This window comes from Gymnoscopelus microlampas, assembly GCF_963454915.1.
Source record: "Gymnoscopelus microlampas genome assembly, chromosome: 3".
In the NCBI taxonomy this organism is placed as follows: Eukaryota; Metazoa; Chordata; class Actinopteri; order Myctophiformes; family Myctophidae; genus Gymnoscopelus; species Gymnoscopelus microlampas.
Window position 1 is genome coordinate 4,109,979 of NC_139940.1, and position 19,539 is coordinate 4,129,517.

The 19,539-nt window shown below is 41.7% G+C and overlaps 1 protein-coding gene across 1 annotated transcript; it reads right to left on the bottom strand.

Moving 5' to 3' along the window:
* Positions 1-6,644: 6,644 nt before the first annotated feature.
* On the bottom strand, positions 6,645-14,171 carry LOC311039231 (hyaluronan-binding protein 2-like; the record flags this gene model as incomplete). Its single annotated transcript, XM_084048911.1, has 9 exons — positions 6,645-6,662; positions 6,750-6,875; positions 7,499-7,647; positions 9,316-9,447; positions 9,736-9,899; positions 11,026-11,221; positions 12,650-12,952; positions 13,729-13,761; positions 14,120-14,171. 9 exons carry the CDS (start codon positions 14,169-14,171, stop codon positions 6,645-6,647), a joined length of 1,173 nt encoding a protein of 390 aa, XP_083905037.1.
* Positions 14,172-19,539: the final 5,368 nt, after the last annotated feature.

Sequence of the window (19,539 nt, forward strand, 5' to 3'; positions counted from 1 at the left end):
TTATTCAATTCTTATGCGAAAATCGAAGATCTACAAGGTCGGAAAAAAAATGTCTTATGGCGGCCGGGGGCCCACGGGGGTCCCCGTGACGGCCGGGGGTCCACGGGGGTCCCCATGGTGGCCGGGGGTCCACGGGGGTCCCCGTGGTACCCCCGGCCCCCCGTCGGGGGTCAACGGGGGTCCGGGAGTACACGGGGGGCAGGGTACTCCCGAACCCCCGTTGACCCCCGGCCCCGTGTACCCCTGGACCCCCGTTGACCCCCGTTGACCGGGGACCCCCGGCCGCCAAAAGGGAAGCTTTTCACTTGTAGATCTTCGATTTTAGAAATTAAAAATTAGAAAATTATTCTAAGTGTTTATAATTATAATTCCAATATTCACATAAACTCCTCATGTTTAAGCCTAACTGAATAATATATTTATTGACTTGAATTAGTGTGGTTTCTTGAACCTGTAAATGAGTCAAGAGGTAAAAGACACTAGGACGGTGTCCTGCTGACCAGGGACGTGCACAGATAGACTCTAGGTGGTGCTAGAGAACCTGCCCTTTGCCCTCTTGACCAAAAGTGCCCTTTTGGTTTACACCACTGCTGCTGACAGTGGTGGAAAAAGTACTCAAATGTTTTACTTAAGTAAAAGTATCAACACTGCAATACACTGTAGTAGTACCCTGTTACAAGTAAGAGTCCCAAATTAAACATCTACTTGAGCAAAAGTACAAAAGTATTGGTATCAAAATGTACTTAAAGTACCAAAAGTAAAAGTAGTAACATGTTTGAAAATTGCAGATCTACAAGCTCACAACGTGTCGCGATGCGACGCGTTGTGAGCTTGTAGATCCGCTATTTTCAAATAGCCTAGGTATAAAATAGGGCTAAAGTGGTTAATAATATATGTTATAATGTAATAATGTATATCTGCAAAGTAACTAGTAACTAAAGTTTTCAAATAATTGTAGTGGAGTAAAAGTACGATATTTGCCTCTGAGATGTAGTGGAGTAGAAGTAAAAGTATAGACAATTGGAAATACTCCAGTAAAGTAAAAGTACCTTAAAATTGAGTAAATGTACAAATCCCAATAGGATAGACAGTTTGAGCCTGAGTGTCACTCTCTTCAGAAGGGGAGCATTTAAACATTTAAGGAATGAATTACCACTCAACCCATCCTCTCCTCAGTGTACCTGCATGTTTGTCAGTGGCAAGCTGTGCCTTTGGTGAATGCATCGTGCCTGAAATCAATTTTTGCATACAGTACCTTTAAATGAGACAGAGGAGACGTTTTTGTCAGTTTTTGTTCTATATAAGGAGGTTGTATGGGTGGTGGACGGTTTTCACGGGGGTCTGTAGCCTGCTGGGAATCTCATCAAATACAACAGACAAACACATTGCATGTGTAGCCCCCACAGTCAAATTAGCCAGAACTGGCGTGCAACAGACCTGCCAATCGGGCTCAGCCCTATAGGGCATACTGTAGCAGTGGCGGCCATTTTCTGGTTCCACTTCAAAATAGTCAATGCATTTTTCCCATTGACATTTCCAACAATATTTATATAAATTATTTTAAGCCTAGAATCAAGCCATCCAGGGTCCTGGTGAATCAAGACCATAAAATGTTTGATTCTGTGAAAAAACTTTTTTGAAAATGGCAAAACAAAGGGTATTTATTAAATATAGTATATCATATAATTAAATATAAAATAAAATAAAAATCTAACAAAAAAAAAAGTTTTATGGTCATGATTCACCAGGACCCTGGATGGCTTGATTCTAGGCTTACATTAATTGATATAAATATTTTTGGAAATGTCAATGGGAAAAATGCATTGATTATTTTGAAGTGGAACCAGAAAAAGGCCGCCACTGCTATGCCCTATGACTGGTAACACGTCGGACTGGCGAGTGGGAGCCTCGGGTTCAATCCCAGCGCACTGCGTTCCACTATACATGGGATGCATCACTTCCTCCATTATGCTGATGACTGACCACATGGACATGTTTTGAGTCAATAAAACACATCTCACTGAAGTATGAATTATTATGCATGCCTCTGTGTTGGATTAAAAAAAAAAGTCCTCAGTCATTTCAGCTGCATTTAAAGAAATGGACTCTTTAACTTTAAATATAAATAAAGTTGAATATGAATACAGTTCCGTGCCTGAGGAGGATCAGGAGGAATTCATGTTAATTAAATTAGCAATGATGTCAAAAGTGATAATTGCTCATTGAGTGACACAATACCATATAATGATGGCCATGGTTGTATCCCTTGGTCGTGTTCTTTTCTTAGTTAACACAGGGAATGAACATAGTCATCTCATTTAAATAAAACCTCATATGTCAAACTTTTCAGAATTCAAATTCAAAAGTATAGCAGATACACAAGCTCTGCTACTTTTGATGCTTTTGTGTGATCCTGTACACTATCATCAAGTCGGGCGTTAATATACAAAAAATGGATGGAGATGTATGGAGAGGTTTCTGCCCGACAACAATTACATCACTGTAGAGTGGGCGATGGCTGATTGAATCCATTAAGATCGGGAAGGCATCTGTGTCATTTTAAGATTTCTTTGGCTATTCAAAAATAGCAGATCTACAAGCTCATAGCGCGGCTCTCAGTGCGCGCTATGAGCTTGTAGATCTGCAAAAATATATATATCGTGAACATGTGTGCAAATCTTTGAAAATATTTTAATTTTAAAGCGAATATTTGTAACTGTCAAATGTCTCAACAAATGTCTTAATTTTTCTGAAAAAACTATTGTTGCTATATCAGTGGTGTTTTTTTCATGTCAAGGACCCCCATAATTATGTGTTTGGCCACCGATCCACATCAAAATATCTTGTTCCAGGGACTCGTTTTTGCTGGTCACACTATTCACACTATTACACTATTACTCTGGCAGTGAAAGAGTCAAGGAAGTCAATCAAGTCAATTTTATTGATGCAATACCAAATCAAAACAGTTTTCTAATGACACTTAACATATAAAGCGGCAGGTCAAGATCACCCACCATTTACCCAACAATTCACCCATAAGCAGAAGGACTCAATCAATGCATTGTGTTAAAGGACGACTTCATAGGACGACTTCATAGGGTCAATACGAGTAAATAAATATATGATAACCTTTCTACAGGAGTAGCTTCTTCATGGTTATCACACATTTTGTTATTTTCCCCATACGTACATGACAGGTGAAAAAATTACAAAATTTAAAAAAGAGTTATCATAATGAAACTTCCTGAGTTGATTACTTACATGAACACAATGCTTTATCGTATTACAAGTTTTCTGAAATTGTATATTTAAATATGCAAATTGGGCATTAGGAAAATATGCCCGAATTTGCATAACTTTCCAGAATCAACATTGGAACATTGGACAAAGCCAGAGTCAACATTCTTATAATTTTGGTAAGATGTTGGAGTCAAAGGTTTTTAACGAGGTAATATTCAATATCTGGCTCAATTTTGTGGCTCTGGCTCATGGACTAAATGCCTAATTTGCATATTTAAATATACAATTTCAGAAAACGTGTAATACGATAAATTATTGTCTTCATGTAAGTAATCAACTCAGGAAGTTTCATTATGATAACTCTTTTTTAAATTTTGTCATTTTTTCACCTGTCATGTACGAATGGGGAAAATAAAAAAATGTGTGATAACCATGAAAAAGCTACTCCTGTGGAAAGGTTATCATATATTTATTTACTCGTATTGACCCTATGAACAATTTAATATAGGTATGGTTTTGCCCACTCTTTCGATAATCATTGCTCAATTTTGGGGCTCTGGCTCATGGTCTGATTAGCTTGGATTCCCCATCGATGATGTCACTGGTAGACGGGACTCAGAAGTGTCCACAGCCCTCCTCTGAGACACAGACCGAGTAGAAAAAAATGGTACCATTTTATCATGAGTATTAGTGAGGTGGCCTATTATATGAAGATAGGTTGAAAATCGGTGAAGTCGTCCTTTAACAGGGGTTTACTGGTCGCTTCAGGCGACACCACGTGGTGTCATTAATTTCTTCACGGCACGGTACTGTGTGTGCGCTCTAGTGCAGGGGTCTTCAACAGGGGGTCCGGGACCCCTAGGGGGTCCTCAGAGTTACTACAGGGGGTCCGCCAAATCTTTGTGCGATATGATTTCTTTTCTTTTTTACCTAAACCACTCGAACACTAGCATCCCTTTTCTGAGGAGAACTTTAGCCAAAAAATAGCCGATCTACAAGCTCACAGCGCCTCGCAGCGCGAGGCGCTGTGAGCAAAGTGGTATAGGTGTAGAGGGCAAAAAGAGCAGGCCAAGTAAACAAAAAAAAGTATAATCTGAAACACAATTTTATACAATATAGAGGGGGGGGTCCCTGCTTCATCTCTCTCTCAGCTAGGGGGTCCTTGGCCAGAAAACGTTGAAGACCCCTTCTCTAGTGCACACATTCAATTCGTGAGCAGTGGTGTAAGTGGTTATTTTTGCCAGACCCAGGGGGGGCGGCCTACAGGAGGCTTTGTCTGTCGGTCCCTCTTTTCCTCCCTCAGCCATTCAGGAACTGTAGTGGCACTCCGTCTAATTCTTCTAAAAATGTACCACTTGGTGGAGTAGACCTCACAAAACACAACCACCAGGGGCAACAAATAGGCTCTATGCACAACAGCCATATTGTGAAGACATTCACAGGCGTTACCAATGATACTAATGAAGGCTCTGTTCCATTCTGGTCAAACAGAGTCAGGGTGCTGTTATTGTGCATGTTGGCTCACCGGAAACACTCTCCTACACCAAGTGGCTCTACAATTTGGGTCCAGGGACCCTCATGGTTCCTTAAGGGGTTTCCAAATGGCCCCTTACGAGTGTGTAACTCTGAGAGTGTACTAATGGAACCAAATGGACCCGTAACTCTCAGAGTTTTGGGGGTCGGGGAAATAGAAAAATCTGAGAACCATTGTGCTACTCTAAATGGAATAGAGCCTTCATTAGTATCATTGGTAACGCGTGTGAATGTCTTCACAATATGGCTGCTGTGCATAGAGCCCGACAAGGGACAGCTGAATGTAATCAGACTGGAAGGTTTGCTGTTCTAGCCTATACACAAATCTACAACCAAATACCCCTATACACAAAATGCTACACACACACAAAATGCCTAAAATGATTTATACTTTTCACTTATAAAGTGGTTTGTAGGTGCGTTGCCTACTAGGAATTTGTTATTTCTGGGTCTGGCAGAACCAGGTCTCCTGGTCTTGTTTTCATGACCAAAACACCACTGTTCATGAGCCAAGTAGCTACTCAAATGCTTGCTTTGCATAACAGGTTCACTAGTGTGTGTGCAAAAGCATCCTCACTCCTCACATCTATACACAAATCCACGGAGCGCTGCCCTGTAGGTGGCGCCGCCATTGCTGCGGTGTCAGTCAGCTGCTGCTGCGGTTATGTCCGTCTGTTGACGTTAGCAGAGCAGCCATATACTACTGGCACCTGACGTATACTGTAGGTGGCTCGTCACGATTTTCTGTACATCTTTGTAAAGTGTGTGTGTGTGTGTGTGTGTGTAGTAAAAAGTGACTCCAGCTGACAGACACCGCAGCAATGGCCACCTACAGGGTAGCGCTCCGTGGATTTGTGTATAGGCTTGTATCTATAGGCTACACCGTGTGTGTGTGTGTGTGTGTGTGTGTGTGTGTGTGTGTGTGTGTGTGTGTGTGTGTGTGTGTGTGTGTGTGTGTGTGTGTGTGTGTGTGTGTGTGTGTGTGTGTGTGTGTGTGTGTGTGTGTGTGTGTGTGTGTGTGTGTGTGTCTATATATATATATATGCTTGCATCTATAGGCTACACCGTGTGTGTGTGTGTGTGTGTGTGTGTGTGTGTGTGTGTGTGTGTGTGTGTGTGTGTGTGTGTGTGTGTGTGTGTGTGTGTGTGTGTGTGTGTGTGTGTATATGTGTGTGTGTGTGTGTGTGTGTGTATATATATATATATACGCGCACGCACACACACACACACACACACACACACACACACACACACACACACACACACACACACACACACACACACACACACACACACACACACACACACACACACACACACACACACACACACACATACACATATCTATAGGCCACACGGTAAACAACACAGCATGTTGGCTTCAGTATCCTATCTGCTGTCAGTATCCTATCTGCACGCAACAGCAGCGAAGCCACCGTGAGAAGATACTCGTTCAAAGCAAACCTTTATTTTCAGCTCCTATAATTCAAGGTATTCCTTGAGAAGATTTACAAAGAGTAAAACTAAGCTAAAAACTATTCATTTCCTATATCCTATCTCTCTAACATTGTAATATGCATTATTATCAACTTAATCCATCTAGTAGCATGGTATTATGCATTATGATCAACTTAATCTCTCTAATAACATTGTATTATGCATTATTACCAACTTTAAAACAAAACGTTTAATGGGAGTATAACCATGTGTCGGTCTGTTAGACCTTCATCAGGTTATCGGTATCCTATAAACTGTACTTTCCTGTCCTTTTTTTTTTGCAAATTGCTGATAAGGTATTCAATCAATCAATCAATCAAGATAACCTCTGTATGTCGTGTCATTTCTGCTGGAAGGTGAACCTTAAACCTGTCTTACAACTTGCCTATCACCTATCACAGAATGGAGGTAATTTAATCATCATTAGAGTAATCATAATCTATATGATTATTAGACATTGTTTGATTAATCCAGAACACATATCTGAGGACATTGGCGTAGACACCAGGCTTGTTACTGTGAGCACATCCAGCTCCCCAGCTCACTACACCAGTGATGTAGTGAATTCCATCCAGTTCACACATCAGAGGACCGCCTGAATCACCCTGGAAGCACAAAGAACCAGTTTAGTACAGTCATTACAAAATAATATTAATAATAATAACTAGAAAGGTGCAATTCTGGGAAATTGCAAGTGTGGTTGCCTCAATCATACCGATGCCCATCGGGACCCGAGGAGTCCGCCCGAAGACGTTCTGTTAGTGTGAGTAATTCGGAGGGGATTGATCCCTCAAAAATCGTGTTTTTTGCAACAAATAAACAAAAAATTCTGCCTACATATATTTACCGCATAGGTCCAGAGACCATGCGTACCAATTTTTGTGAGATCTGTGAAAATATGTGTGTGTGTGTATATATATATATATATATATATATATATATATATATATATATATATATATATCCTATTCCTAGTTTGCGTTAGAGCGCCCCATGTGGAAAAAAAAGAGAACACGATCTACGGTTATGGCACTCGATGGGTGTATTTGCAAACAGGTAGATCTACGTGTTTGGCACTCAATTAACTGAGGGTCCCCTGGAACCACCTCAAGGTCACCTCATTTTGAGAAGCAATGGTTTAACTGCTAGTGCTACATACTTAGGCGCCCCTGACACACACACACGCACGCACAAACGCACGCACACACACGCACGCACGCACACATACTTGGCAGGTGTCAACTCCTCCCTCCAGGTCTCCTGCACAGATCATGGTATCATCCAGTTTGTCTCCATAGACATGTGGAGCCATGCAGCTCTGCTTAGAGATCAAAGAAACCTTGGCTTCCAACAGCCTGTTTGAAAGTTTGCTATTCCCTGAAGGGTGAAGAACACAGAGAAGAGACAATGAGAGAAACACTGCAAGATGTTACTTATGAAATACATGTAAACCTAAAATAAACTGCTCACAAAATGTAAGGAAACTTGAATTTGGGCCATTATATCTCCCCTTTACTAATACCAATTAGTAAAGTGTTATATATCATTTTTATCGGTGATTAGTCTTTACAACGAGGTACAGCTTGTAAGCATCGGGCATTCATGGAATGAGCAACACAGGCAAACGTGTGGGTAGCGCCGAGCAAAAATGTGCCAAAATGGCCTGTTAGACTTTTCTGCTGACATTCAATGTCGTGACATTCCTGACATTCAATGGGCTTCAGGTGTGTGCCAGTCACAGATGTGTGCCTAATTAAAATTAGCACCTGAGCATGATTTCTGCAGGTTGTTGGGTTTGTGGATTCTCCAAAAAGCAAAACTGGTGGAAAGATGCCACGTTTGTCCCTTCAGGATCGGGCCCGTGCGATAGGGCAACTTGAGGCTGGTGTTCCAGCATTCAGAGTGGCAGCATCATTTGGTGTCAGTCCTGGTACCATATCCAAACTTAGGACTAAGTTCCGTGAGACTGGTGAAGTCAAAGACCGACCCAAAAGTGGGCCCCCCAAGAAGACAACACCCCAGGAAGACCGGTTATTCACTCTTGCCGCACTGAGGACCCTGAAACTGAGTGTAAAATTAGTGAAGTGTATGGCCAACATGTTTCTTTTTCTTATCCTTATTTTGTCCTTAGTACTGTGGGAGAGTGCAATCTTAAATGCTCCAAGCAACAAAGGTGAATACCAACTGAACAGTGACAAAACGAGAGTGAATTCCACCAGAAAAGTCTAACAGGCCATTTTGGCACATTTTTGTTTGGCGCTACCCACACATTTTCCTGTGTTGCTCATTCCACGAATTCCCAATGTTTAGAAGCTGTACCTCGTTGTAAAGGTGACGAATTTAACGATTAAAAGGATATAAGATATAATAATAATGGCCCAAATTCAAGTTTCCTTACATTTTGTGAGCAGTTTAGATGGAAGCCTCCGATTGCGGTGAAACTTTGCACACACATTTGCACTACGTTGAGGAACAAATGCCACCCTTTTAACATTGCCCTATTATTATTGCTAAACCTTTTTTTACATATAACTCCTACAAATTTGGTCCAAACATCACGCAAATCGGTACACATTATCTCTAGTCAAGTGATCAAGACCGTTCTGTCCGATTTTTTATATTCCATCCTGATTGGCGACTTCCCAACATTGCTGGCCCACAATAACCTAACTGACCTGGCGGAGACCTGTGCTCCGAGGAGCACTTTTTCTAGTTGGGCCTGTAGCATGTATTTTTGAGACGTCTCCGGCTGTTCTCGCTGATATTCTCTCTCTCTTTTGCTTCCGTAAACAATAATCACGTGACGTCATGTGACACGATTTTTCTTACAAACCGTCAAGATTTCATAAAACCGTATTAAACCGAAAAACTGAGACACATGCCCAACCTTATTTTGAGACTGACCTGACTCCATAGTCTGCTACGTGATTTTAAAACTCTCTAGTGAGATTTAAAACTCCCTGGGTTTCCAAATTCACTGTAGCTGTAACTGTCTATGGTATGAGGTTGATTCAGATCAGTGGTAATGTGTAGTTAGATACATACCAGTGAGGCCCCATCCAGAGATCACACACTCCTTGTCATCAGGGAAGAGCTGGTTTGGCAGACAGGTAGTTTTAACATAGCGGGTTTCCATGGCACAGAGAGGACTGTAGGTGACATTCAGCTCAAGTAAAGCTGACACACAGAATGATGCATTAGTATATCTGTCTAACATGCATGTCATTTATCAAATGAAATCATTACATTGCATGTGATTGTAAAATCTTTATTGAAAAATGTATTATTTCGATTTATTACACAACTTGGTTGAATTCTGATTGGTCAATCACTGAATTTTGCGTTGTTATTTTTGAATAATGACTGCTGAACTCAATAACAGACCACTGTTTTCATAGTTATGTCAATACATTCAGAATGCTAAGTGGCTATACATCATTTTGTGTCGTATATCAATTCACTCACCAACATCATTACGAAGAACGTTGAGTCGTCCATCAGGGTGCTTTGATTCCCAGTAATCAGGGTGGACGATGGCTCTCTCTACATGGATGACCTGGTCATACTCTTCCTTTCTCTTAATGTACACTCCCCCCAAGACCACCTGCATCTCCATGGACCTGTTGGAGCTACTGAATAAACATTACGTTAAATAAAAGTTAATCTTATTTGAAATTCGATAGATATACAGGTAGCAGAGGTCACATTAGGTCAGTAATTGCCTGTTTGATCCATTTTTGGCTGAAACAGCCGGCATTTTTCACGCCAGTGTTTTCAAATCAGCCCGGCAGCTGGTTTGCCTTGCAGCATGTATTGCGTAGCTCAACTTTTGTTTTTGTTAGGAGCTGCAGTAATCTGATCCTAAACCAGCATAATCATCACGCAACTTACACAGCCATTCATGTTGCTGCTCCACTAACCTGATCCTAGGTCAGCTTAAAACGTCACACAAGTTAAACAGCACTTCATTGCGTTTCTGTCCTGATCAGTGCAGCGCGCCACACACACAGTAGGCATACTACGGGTGTTCTCGGATCCACTCGGGTATTGCACATAACTATCTTAGTAACACGCACGGTAGCAGTGGCGTGCACAGACATTTTGAGGGGCAGATGCTCAAGTAAATTATACTTTTTTTTGTTTACTTGGTCTGCTCTTTTTTCCCTCTACACCTACACCTCTTTGCCAAAAATAGCCGATCTACAAGCCCACAACGCCTCGCAGCGCGAGGCGTTGTGGGCTTGTAGATGTGCTATTTTTGGCTAAAGTTCTCCTCAGAAAAGGGATGCTAGGTTTCGAGTGGTTATGGTAAAAAGAAAAACATATCACGTAAAGATTTGGCGGACCCCCTGTAGTAACTCTGAGGACCCCCTAGGGGTCCCGGACCCCCTGTTGAAGACCGTTGTCAACTGGGAAAAAAAAACTTTTTTTTTTTTTTTTTTCAAAAGGGCACTTCTGGTCAAGAGGGCAAAGGGCAGGTGCTCTAGCACCACCTAAAGTCTATCTGTGCACGTCCCTGCACGGTAGGGTTATTGTACTGACTACACTATCTTAGTAACACTGTAGGTTATTGTACTGACTACACTATCTTAGTAACACTGTAGGTTATTGTACTGACTACACTATATTTACCATTTCAGGATGTTCTGTGATGATTTTTTTCTTTTGGTTCATGTTTTGTTTAGAAGAATCCAGAGCCAGCACAGCTTTCTGCCGTTGCATATTACCATAACATATGAATTTAGAGCAGCTTACATGCAGTGAGCAGCAGTGAGGACCCAGCAGGATGCAATGAGGACGCCTCCACATTCATGGGTGAACGGTTCAGTCGAACCAGTAGGTCTGCGTTGCACAGACACCTGCCATGGATGAGTCCCAGGAAGAGACCCTCTGCCTCCCATGATCCTGCTCGTATCACCAGGCTCAGGTCTGCCACACTGGGAGAACATGGCTGGACAACATGGAGAATGGAAAATGAATGGGAAGGACATCCAGAGAGTCATCAAACCGCAATTCACATTTATGTTACATATGTAACACCCAGAATTCGAACTTGGAGGTGTGGATTGATTGATTGATTTAATATTTTAGTAGGCAAAAATGTAAAACAGCACAGTTACATTTAAAATACTTTGTCTAAAAGGTCCGTTCAAAAAATCCTTGCGATCTTGTTTCCATTGAGGTATTCAATTCATAGTCAAATATAGTGGCAAAAACAGTTCAAATATCAACACAAAAAATACAGAAAAAAATGAATATCACTATATGAACAAATGAAACAAAAAAGCAGGGGGGAAATAATACAGTATGTACAAGCAGTGTGTGGGGGGGAGGGTTTGAAGTCAAAATGAGTTTGAAGTTAAAATGGGTTTGTATAGGAAGGGGGCATGTCAACAGAGTGATTAGACAGTTTGTCTAATGTAAAGAGTTGGCACAAAACATCAGCACAAAATGGCTGCAGAGCTCTTCCTCATATAATGGGAAGCTGTTTGATTAGTCTATAAGAGTAATGGCATTGCAAAACCTGGGATTCAAGCGTAGAACAGATTGATTGTTTGAGCATAACAATGCCAATTTCCTCAAACTAGGGGAGATGGTCAGCCTTTTTGAAAGTGTTATGACTATTAAGAAAGTAACTTATAAAGAAATACACATTCACAATTTAGGCAAAGACATCCTTAATGAATTCATAGCAATGCTAGTGTCACAGATTCAGCAATAAATCCTCACTATGCAGAGGTCAGCTAAATACTACTGCATGGTTTTAGATTGTTCTCCTGATGTGAGTGGACATAGGAGATGTGATTAGGACAGAAGAGATGTGAGTAGGACATGAGAGATGCGAGTAGGACAGAAGAGATGTGAGTAGGACAGAAGAGATGTGAGTAGGACATGAGAGATGTGAGTAGGACAGAAGAGATGATTGTGAATTTATGTGATTTTTCTTTTCTTTTACAACACAGGGAGGAAGAGTGGAGATTGCATGTCTGGCCGAATTCTTGGCAAGACCTGCTAAAACATGGCTTGTTCTCTCCTGGTGAATGGGATTATTACATGTTCTCTCCTGGTGGGTGGGATTATGCATGTTCTCTCCCCGATGGGTGACAGTTATGTCACTGACAGGGAGCAAATCAGAGGCATGTTTGAGTACATACTTTAAGAAATACCCAGACCCAGTTCATTTGTCATTTCTTTTGATTGAAGGGATGTCATAGAACCCCAAACATTACCAAAAATAAAGAAAAGGTTACATTTCATGTCATAGGTTTTGACTAAATGTGTACATTTGTCAAACTACAGACAGACAGACAGACAGACAGACAGACAGACAAACAAGAGACTGTATAGATTTGTGTCAATGATGAAGTCAGTTTGTTACCTGTACAGATCACCTCTTGTCTCTCCACAGATCTACCAGACTGCATTGTTACACACTCCCACAGTGAAGATTCAGATCCAACACAGGAATGTGTAATCATCCATACTGGTTTACGTACAGAACCAGGACTCGATTTTGTGTCAACAGCAGAGCCACAGTCCAGCTGTCTACACACTACAGATGATAACTCCTTGTTCAAGTCAGACGTAAAATCAGCCGCTGGTCTCCACTCTCCCTGGTATTTCACTTCCAGTATACCAGTGCAGCTACTGATTCCTCCAACCAACCTGACATCATCAGACTCTGTACAGAGACAGTAGAATACACTTTAAAAAGTAATATGAGGCTCAGCTTGGAAGACAATGGGTCTTGGCACACATGTGCAATGACAGAAAACCTCACCAAAATATGAATTATTGTCTAAAATGTGTTAAAGCCACAGTAATAATATGGAAATACCATTCACCTGAAGGTCAGAGCTGAAATTGGAATGTATGTATGAAATAAATGTATAAATGCAGTCTTGGTTTTGTCATCCTTGGCGTTAGCACTAGTCCGTTAGCAACATGCTACTTACTTTGTGTTGGTTTGTCCACAACACTGGAAAGTCGCAGTAAAATCCATGTTCGATAACTTAGTGCTTAGAAAGGTATTACTATTCCCTTGGTTCGTGTATCATGTCCATCCCAAAGACAAATGTATGAACGATGAAATCACGTCAAAACTAGTTTTATGAGCAAAATAACGTCCAGCTCCAGCAGGGGACAGGGCCTAGCAGGGGATCTCAGATTGAATAAAAGACAAAGAGAGCATTGCAGACAAAAGGCATGTCTCTAATGTTGTGGTGATATTGGACTGTCAACAACTGATTCATGATTGTATGGGTGCTATTGTATTACATTATTATATTCTTTGTTGTTTGAGCCCAAGCCTAGGGCGCCATTCACTCCTTTTGTTGGGACAAAAGGTGATCAGAGGTTTTGACACTTCCTTTGTGTGAATCCATGGCTTTTTGTTTAAAAACTAGTGTTTGTCAAAATATGTCACACATGTTTAATTGTTTGTTCATGTTTGTTTACCTGTTGTGTGGACTGTTGGTTGAACATGGAGAGCTGAAGAGACAAATGATCAAATGAATGAGTTTGAGTGTAACAGTACATAGTGCAGTATGATTTATATCACAACACATACTAATGCAAAGGAATGAGTAAGTGTACGGTTTATATCACAACACACACACTAATACAAAGGAATGAGTAAGTGTACGATTTATATCACAACACATACTAATGCAAAGGAATGAGTAAGTGTATGATTTATATCACAACACAGACTATTACAAACAAATGCAGGAATCAATGTAGGACAAACAATGGTTTGTTGTGGTTGTCATGGTGAATTGGTGACAGGTTGCATCCCATTCCCAGTCCTTATTCTGATCTGTCATATCTCCTACATCCTATCTCCTACATCTGCGTTTCCCAACCGCCGTGCCGTGGACCTTTAGTGGTCCGTTGGACATTGCTAGGTGTGCCGTTTAAAATTTAGAATGAAAAAGAACAAAATCAAATCAGCCCCCAACCCGCCTTCAGCCACTGGCTCATCGTCCGTCACGGACACACAGTTATTAATCGATTTGCTAAGCCCCTTCATCTTAGTTATTAGATGAATAACAAAAATGAATCGCTATGATTAACCACTGTGTGTGAAACATCTATTATAGATGAATAACTAAGATGAATCACTATGATTAACCACTTATTTTATCTAATGCTGTACATAGAAATATTTTACATTTTGACATTCTAATAATATAGTGTTGCATGCCGTTAACCCTTACCTTTGCATGACTTAATCTCACTCCAACCATCTCTGGTACAAGAAGCTTGATGAGTAACTCCATCATCCAAACAGCGATATGAGACCTTTCCATGGGATGTGTATTCCATCTTTTGTGGATTCTCAATCTCAGCATTTGGAATGTTAGGTTTCTGACATTTAATCTCTGTAAGAAAACAAGTGGTATTAATAAGAGGTCTGCACAGTATGCATCCAGCCTGTTTCCTGAAATGTAATCATTCAAGTCCAGGCCAGGTTCATGAGGCTGATCACACGTTATTTCTAGATGAGGAAGACACATACATGTTAGTGTGAACGCTGTGTAGAAAATCTATATTATAATAATAGTGACAGTGTTTCCCAACCTTTTTGGTGCCAAGGCACACCTGGCATAGCCAAAAGATCCCAGGGCACACACAGTTTTTTTGATCTTGCAATGTTTTTTTTTTCTTGTTAAATTTAGAGTAGCTAATTATTTTTTACCCCCTCTTTTTCTCCCCAATTTAGTCGTTATGCCAATGAATTCCTCCCCTCACACATTGCTGTGTTGTCACTGCTGTCGTATCCTACTGACTCACCTGCCGGTGAGGAGCCCCCACCAGCCCCCACCGGCTTCCCTCCCCCGAACACGGGCCAATTGTGTTCATGTAGACGCCCGACAAAGCCGGATGCACCACGGTGGATTCGAACCCACAACCTCTGTGGTGGTGGGCAGGGATTTTATCGCTGCGCCACCCGAGCCGATCTTGCAATGTTTTGACCATGAAAACACGCATTTGCATTGACAAAGCATTGGCAGATTCCGCCCCAGAGGTTAAATAAAAGTGCGGTGTGACCGTGCCCTTAGTTGGGTTTAAACTAGGTACATTATTCTTGAAATCAGTTTTTAGGCAGTTGTACGTTCTGTGTTTTTATGTGTGGGAATACGGATGGAAAAGAGCTTCTAGCTAAATCCTATATGTTTACATGAGAGCATGTTCAGCTGATTGAATTCACATTCATGTATGAATGTTCATGCATTGTCCAAACAGTAAATAAAACAGTCACAGCTACACAGACAGACAGACAGACAGACAGACAGACAGACAGAAATATACACAGACAGACAGACAGACAGACAGACAGTATAGATTAGTATCATTGTTGAAGTCATTGTTTGTTACCTGAACAGATCAGCTCCAGGCTGGAGGAGGAAGTATAAGACTCCACTGCTACACACTCCCTCAGTGAAGATTTAAATCCATATAAGGGAGGTGTAATCCTCCATACAGGTTGATCTGTAGAACCACGTCCCTCTGTAGAAACAGCCGAGCCACAGTCCAGTTGTCTACACACGTCAGATGCTAACTTCAGGTTCCAGCTGTTAGAATAAACATGCACTGGTCTCCACTCTCTCTGGTGTTTCATCTCCAGTCTACCAGCACAGTGACTCGTTCCTCCCACCAATCTGACAGGCTCTGTACGCAGACAATGTTAAGCAGTTAGAACTGTATTGTCTCTATTCTACAATGAACTTTCTGCAAAAATAGTAGATCTGTGGCCTAGACCGTGGCGTCGCGGTCTAGGCACCCTGGTTGAAAATCCTTAATAGCAGTGTGCCGCGGGTTCGCGTCCCGTTCCCGTCGGCCTTTCCTGCATGTCTTCCCCCCATCTCTCTCCCCATTCTTCCTGTCAGACTACTTTCCCTGTCCCTCTCCAAGAAAAACAATAAAAAAATACCAAAAACAAATCTTTAAAAAAAAAAAAAAAAATAGTAGATCTGTAAGCTCACGACTCATCACAATACAAGCTTGTAGATTTGCTATTTTCTGTGATGATTGTAGTGGCAGAAGAACCTCTGAGAAAGGCCTCTGGATTAGAGGCCAAGGGCCTCTGTGTGCAGTCAATGATGATTCATGATGAAAAGCATAAAAAGTAGTTGAAGTACAGATACTTTGTTTACTCTTACTCTGCTTACTTACTTAAAGTAAATGTGCTTAGTCACAAGATGGTTAATATAGCCTATATTAAGAAATAGATGAGAAGAGGAGGAGGAGAGACCTATTGCCTGCTGACAGAAGGGCTATAAATATTACTAATGTGTGTATAATGGAAGAATTGAACAGAGTATTCCAGGTTTCCACTTCATTATTTACTGTATAGTAACAGAAAAAAAGTAATATTACTTTGATTGTAAACTAATAATCAAAGTGTAGTCTTTTACCTGAGCAGGTGAGTCCTACAATCTTGTCAGGTGAGCAGGTGTTTCTAGTTGAGTCTGAGGTTCTACAGTCCAGGAGATCAGACTCACTGCCTTCACACTGTAACTCTTTGGTCCACATTGGAGCCTTCACTTCTCCATAGAGCGCCCCCTGGAATACTGAAGGAACCCCACAGCCAAGCTGCCTACAGACCACCTCTGCATCCTGTTGGTCAAAGTCACCTTCACACACTGAGACCCATGACTGATTAGACTTCACCTCCACTCTGCCTGAACACACACCAGTCCCATTCACCAACCTCACTGACTCTGGGGAGGGAGAGAGGGATAGAGAGGTGGAGGAGAGAGGATTCATTTCTAATGTTGTAAATATAATATTTCTATATTTAAAGCACTATTTTTTTTTAACTAAACAAAAACAATATAGCTCAAATGAGGTCAAGCATCATATTTACACTCTACACACACTCGTTAAAACATACGCAACTGAACATCTTTAAACACACATACACACACACACACACACACACACACACACACACACCCACGCGCACGCACACACGCGCACGCACACACACACACACACACACACACACACACACACACACACACACGCACTCCCTCTGCCAGCCTAGGCAGGGCCTAGAGCCGAGCTCATGCCTCCTTCAATGCATGAGAGCTAGCAAGCCGCTGCTTATCACCTGACAGGGGGAGGTTCCCTGGTTAGACGTAGTGTGTGGAAGGAACACGTTATTCCAACCAGTTCCTTTCCCCTCCATCAGGCGCCCCGGCTGACCAGGGGGAGGCGGTCTAGAGACCAGGACTATATTGCATGTTTTTGTCAGGGTACCTACCCTAGGAGACACGGGGAGAACATGCAAACTCCACACAGAAAGGCCCTTTGGGTATGGGCACTGATGACGCGGAGGAGAGAACACTCCCCCAGCGCCCACAGCGTCCCCGGCAGGAATCGAACCCAGGACCTTGTAGCTGTGAGGTGACAGCGCTACACACTGCGCCAAAGACATCGCCTAATTGTCGAGGTCGGAGCGCCAGAATATGAACGTTCGGCCAATCACAGAAAACCACACGTACCGGGAGGACGGGATCGACTCTAGCCCCTACGGAACCTCTCCCTCCGCTGTACGCTGTATAGCTCCGAGATGAGGTCCCTCGTTAGTTACTGCCGTCTGTTTTCGAAATGGTCGCACGTCGTCCACTTTACATGTTTCTTACCCCTTTCTGCACATCGTATCCAAAAAGTAAAGCATTTCCGCCACTCTCTCAGATGTTTGAAGTTTTAACGCGCCATAAAAGCTATCCAACGGGTTGAAGAAAGTATTTAATTTGCCTCGGTTTTCATCCGGTTCCATAATATTTTGCATTAGAAGATGCAATTCAACATTTGACCAGTAGGGTAAACAGTAATGTTATCTCTACGGGCGCAACTCTTGCGCAATGTCTTAAAAACCATGTAACCGGATGAAAACCGAGGCAAATTAAATACTTTCTTCAACCCGTTGGATGGCTTTTATGGCGCGTTAAAACTTCAAACATCTGAGAGAGTGGCGGAAATGCTTTACTTTTTGGATACGATGTGCAGAAAGGGGTAAGAAACATGTAAAGTGGACGACGTGCGACCATTTCGAAAACAGACGGCAGTAACTAACGAGGAACCTCATCTCGGAGCTATACAGCGGAGGGAGAGGTTCCGTCGGAGCTAGATCGACTCCTGCCCGAGACAACTTTGTTTAACTGTGGCTCTGCTTGCTTGCAACATATATACTGTACATATAACGTAACATACTCTTGTATTCATTGCATCTCTCATTCTAGACTTACAATTGATGAGATGATCAAAGCATTAATAATTACCACGAGCCACCGAGGGCACGTTGAGCCACGCGTTCAACGATGCTTGTAGGCAGCCGATAATGTAACATTACAGTAACATTAACCTGCATGATCAAAGCAGAACGAGAGCTTTTACTGGCTGACATATTAATGTTCCTGCATGGTTTCTTTCCGACAAACAGCTAACATTGTCCAATTTTCTATTAAGTGTATAGCCTACATTATATTTTGGCTATATGTGATAAGAAGAAGGAGTGTACAATTGTAGAGTGTTATTGTGAACGCTTTCCCTAACTCTAACCAAACTCTGTTAGTTAACAAATAGGCAAACTCATCATTGAGCAATAAAATATTATTCATGCTTATAGCCTATACTCTGCATAATGTCAGGGTATAGCAGCATGATGTGCTTATAGCCTATACATTTGTATTTCTCATTCGGAAAACATTCAAATTGACGTTGAGATTAAAGCATTAATCATTAGACATTTGGCTCTGTACTTGTTTTTTTGCCCTATACACCACCACACTTCTTAACCAAAAATAGCAGATCTACAAGCTGTTGCAGCATGACGCATTGTCAGCTTGTACATCGGCTATTTTCGGTGAATGTAGGCTACCCCCCAAAGGATGCTGTAGCGTAAAAAAAAAAGAAGAAAAAAAGAGAGAGAAAATGTTCTATCTCACATAGATTTGGCGGACCCCCTGTAACTACGAGGACCCCCTAGGGCCTAGGGGTCCCGGACGAAAACGGCTATTTTTAAATGGCTGAAATGTGTATATAGGGCTGAAGTGGTAATGTATCTATAATAATAATCCAAATCTATAAAGTAACTTGTCATTTTAACTAAAGTTTTCAAATAATTGTAGTGGAGTAAAAGTATAATATTTGCCTCTGAGATGTAGTGGAGTAGAAGTAAAAGTACTGAAAATTGGAAATACTCCAATAAAGTATAACAAAATACCCCCAAATTGTCCGCAGAAGACCGCATGGCTA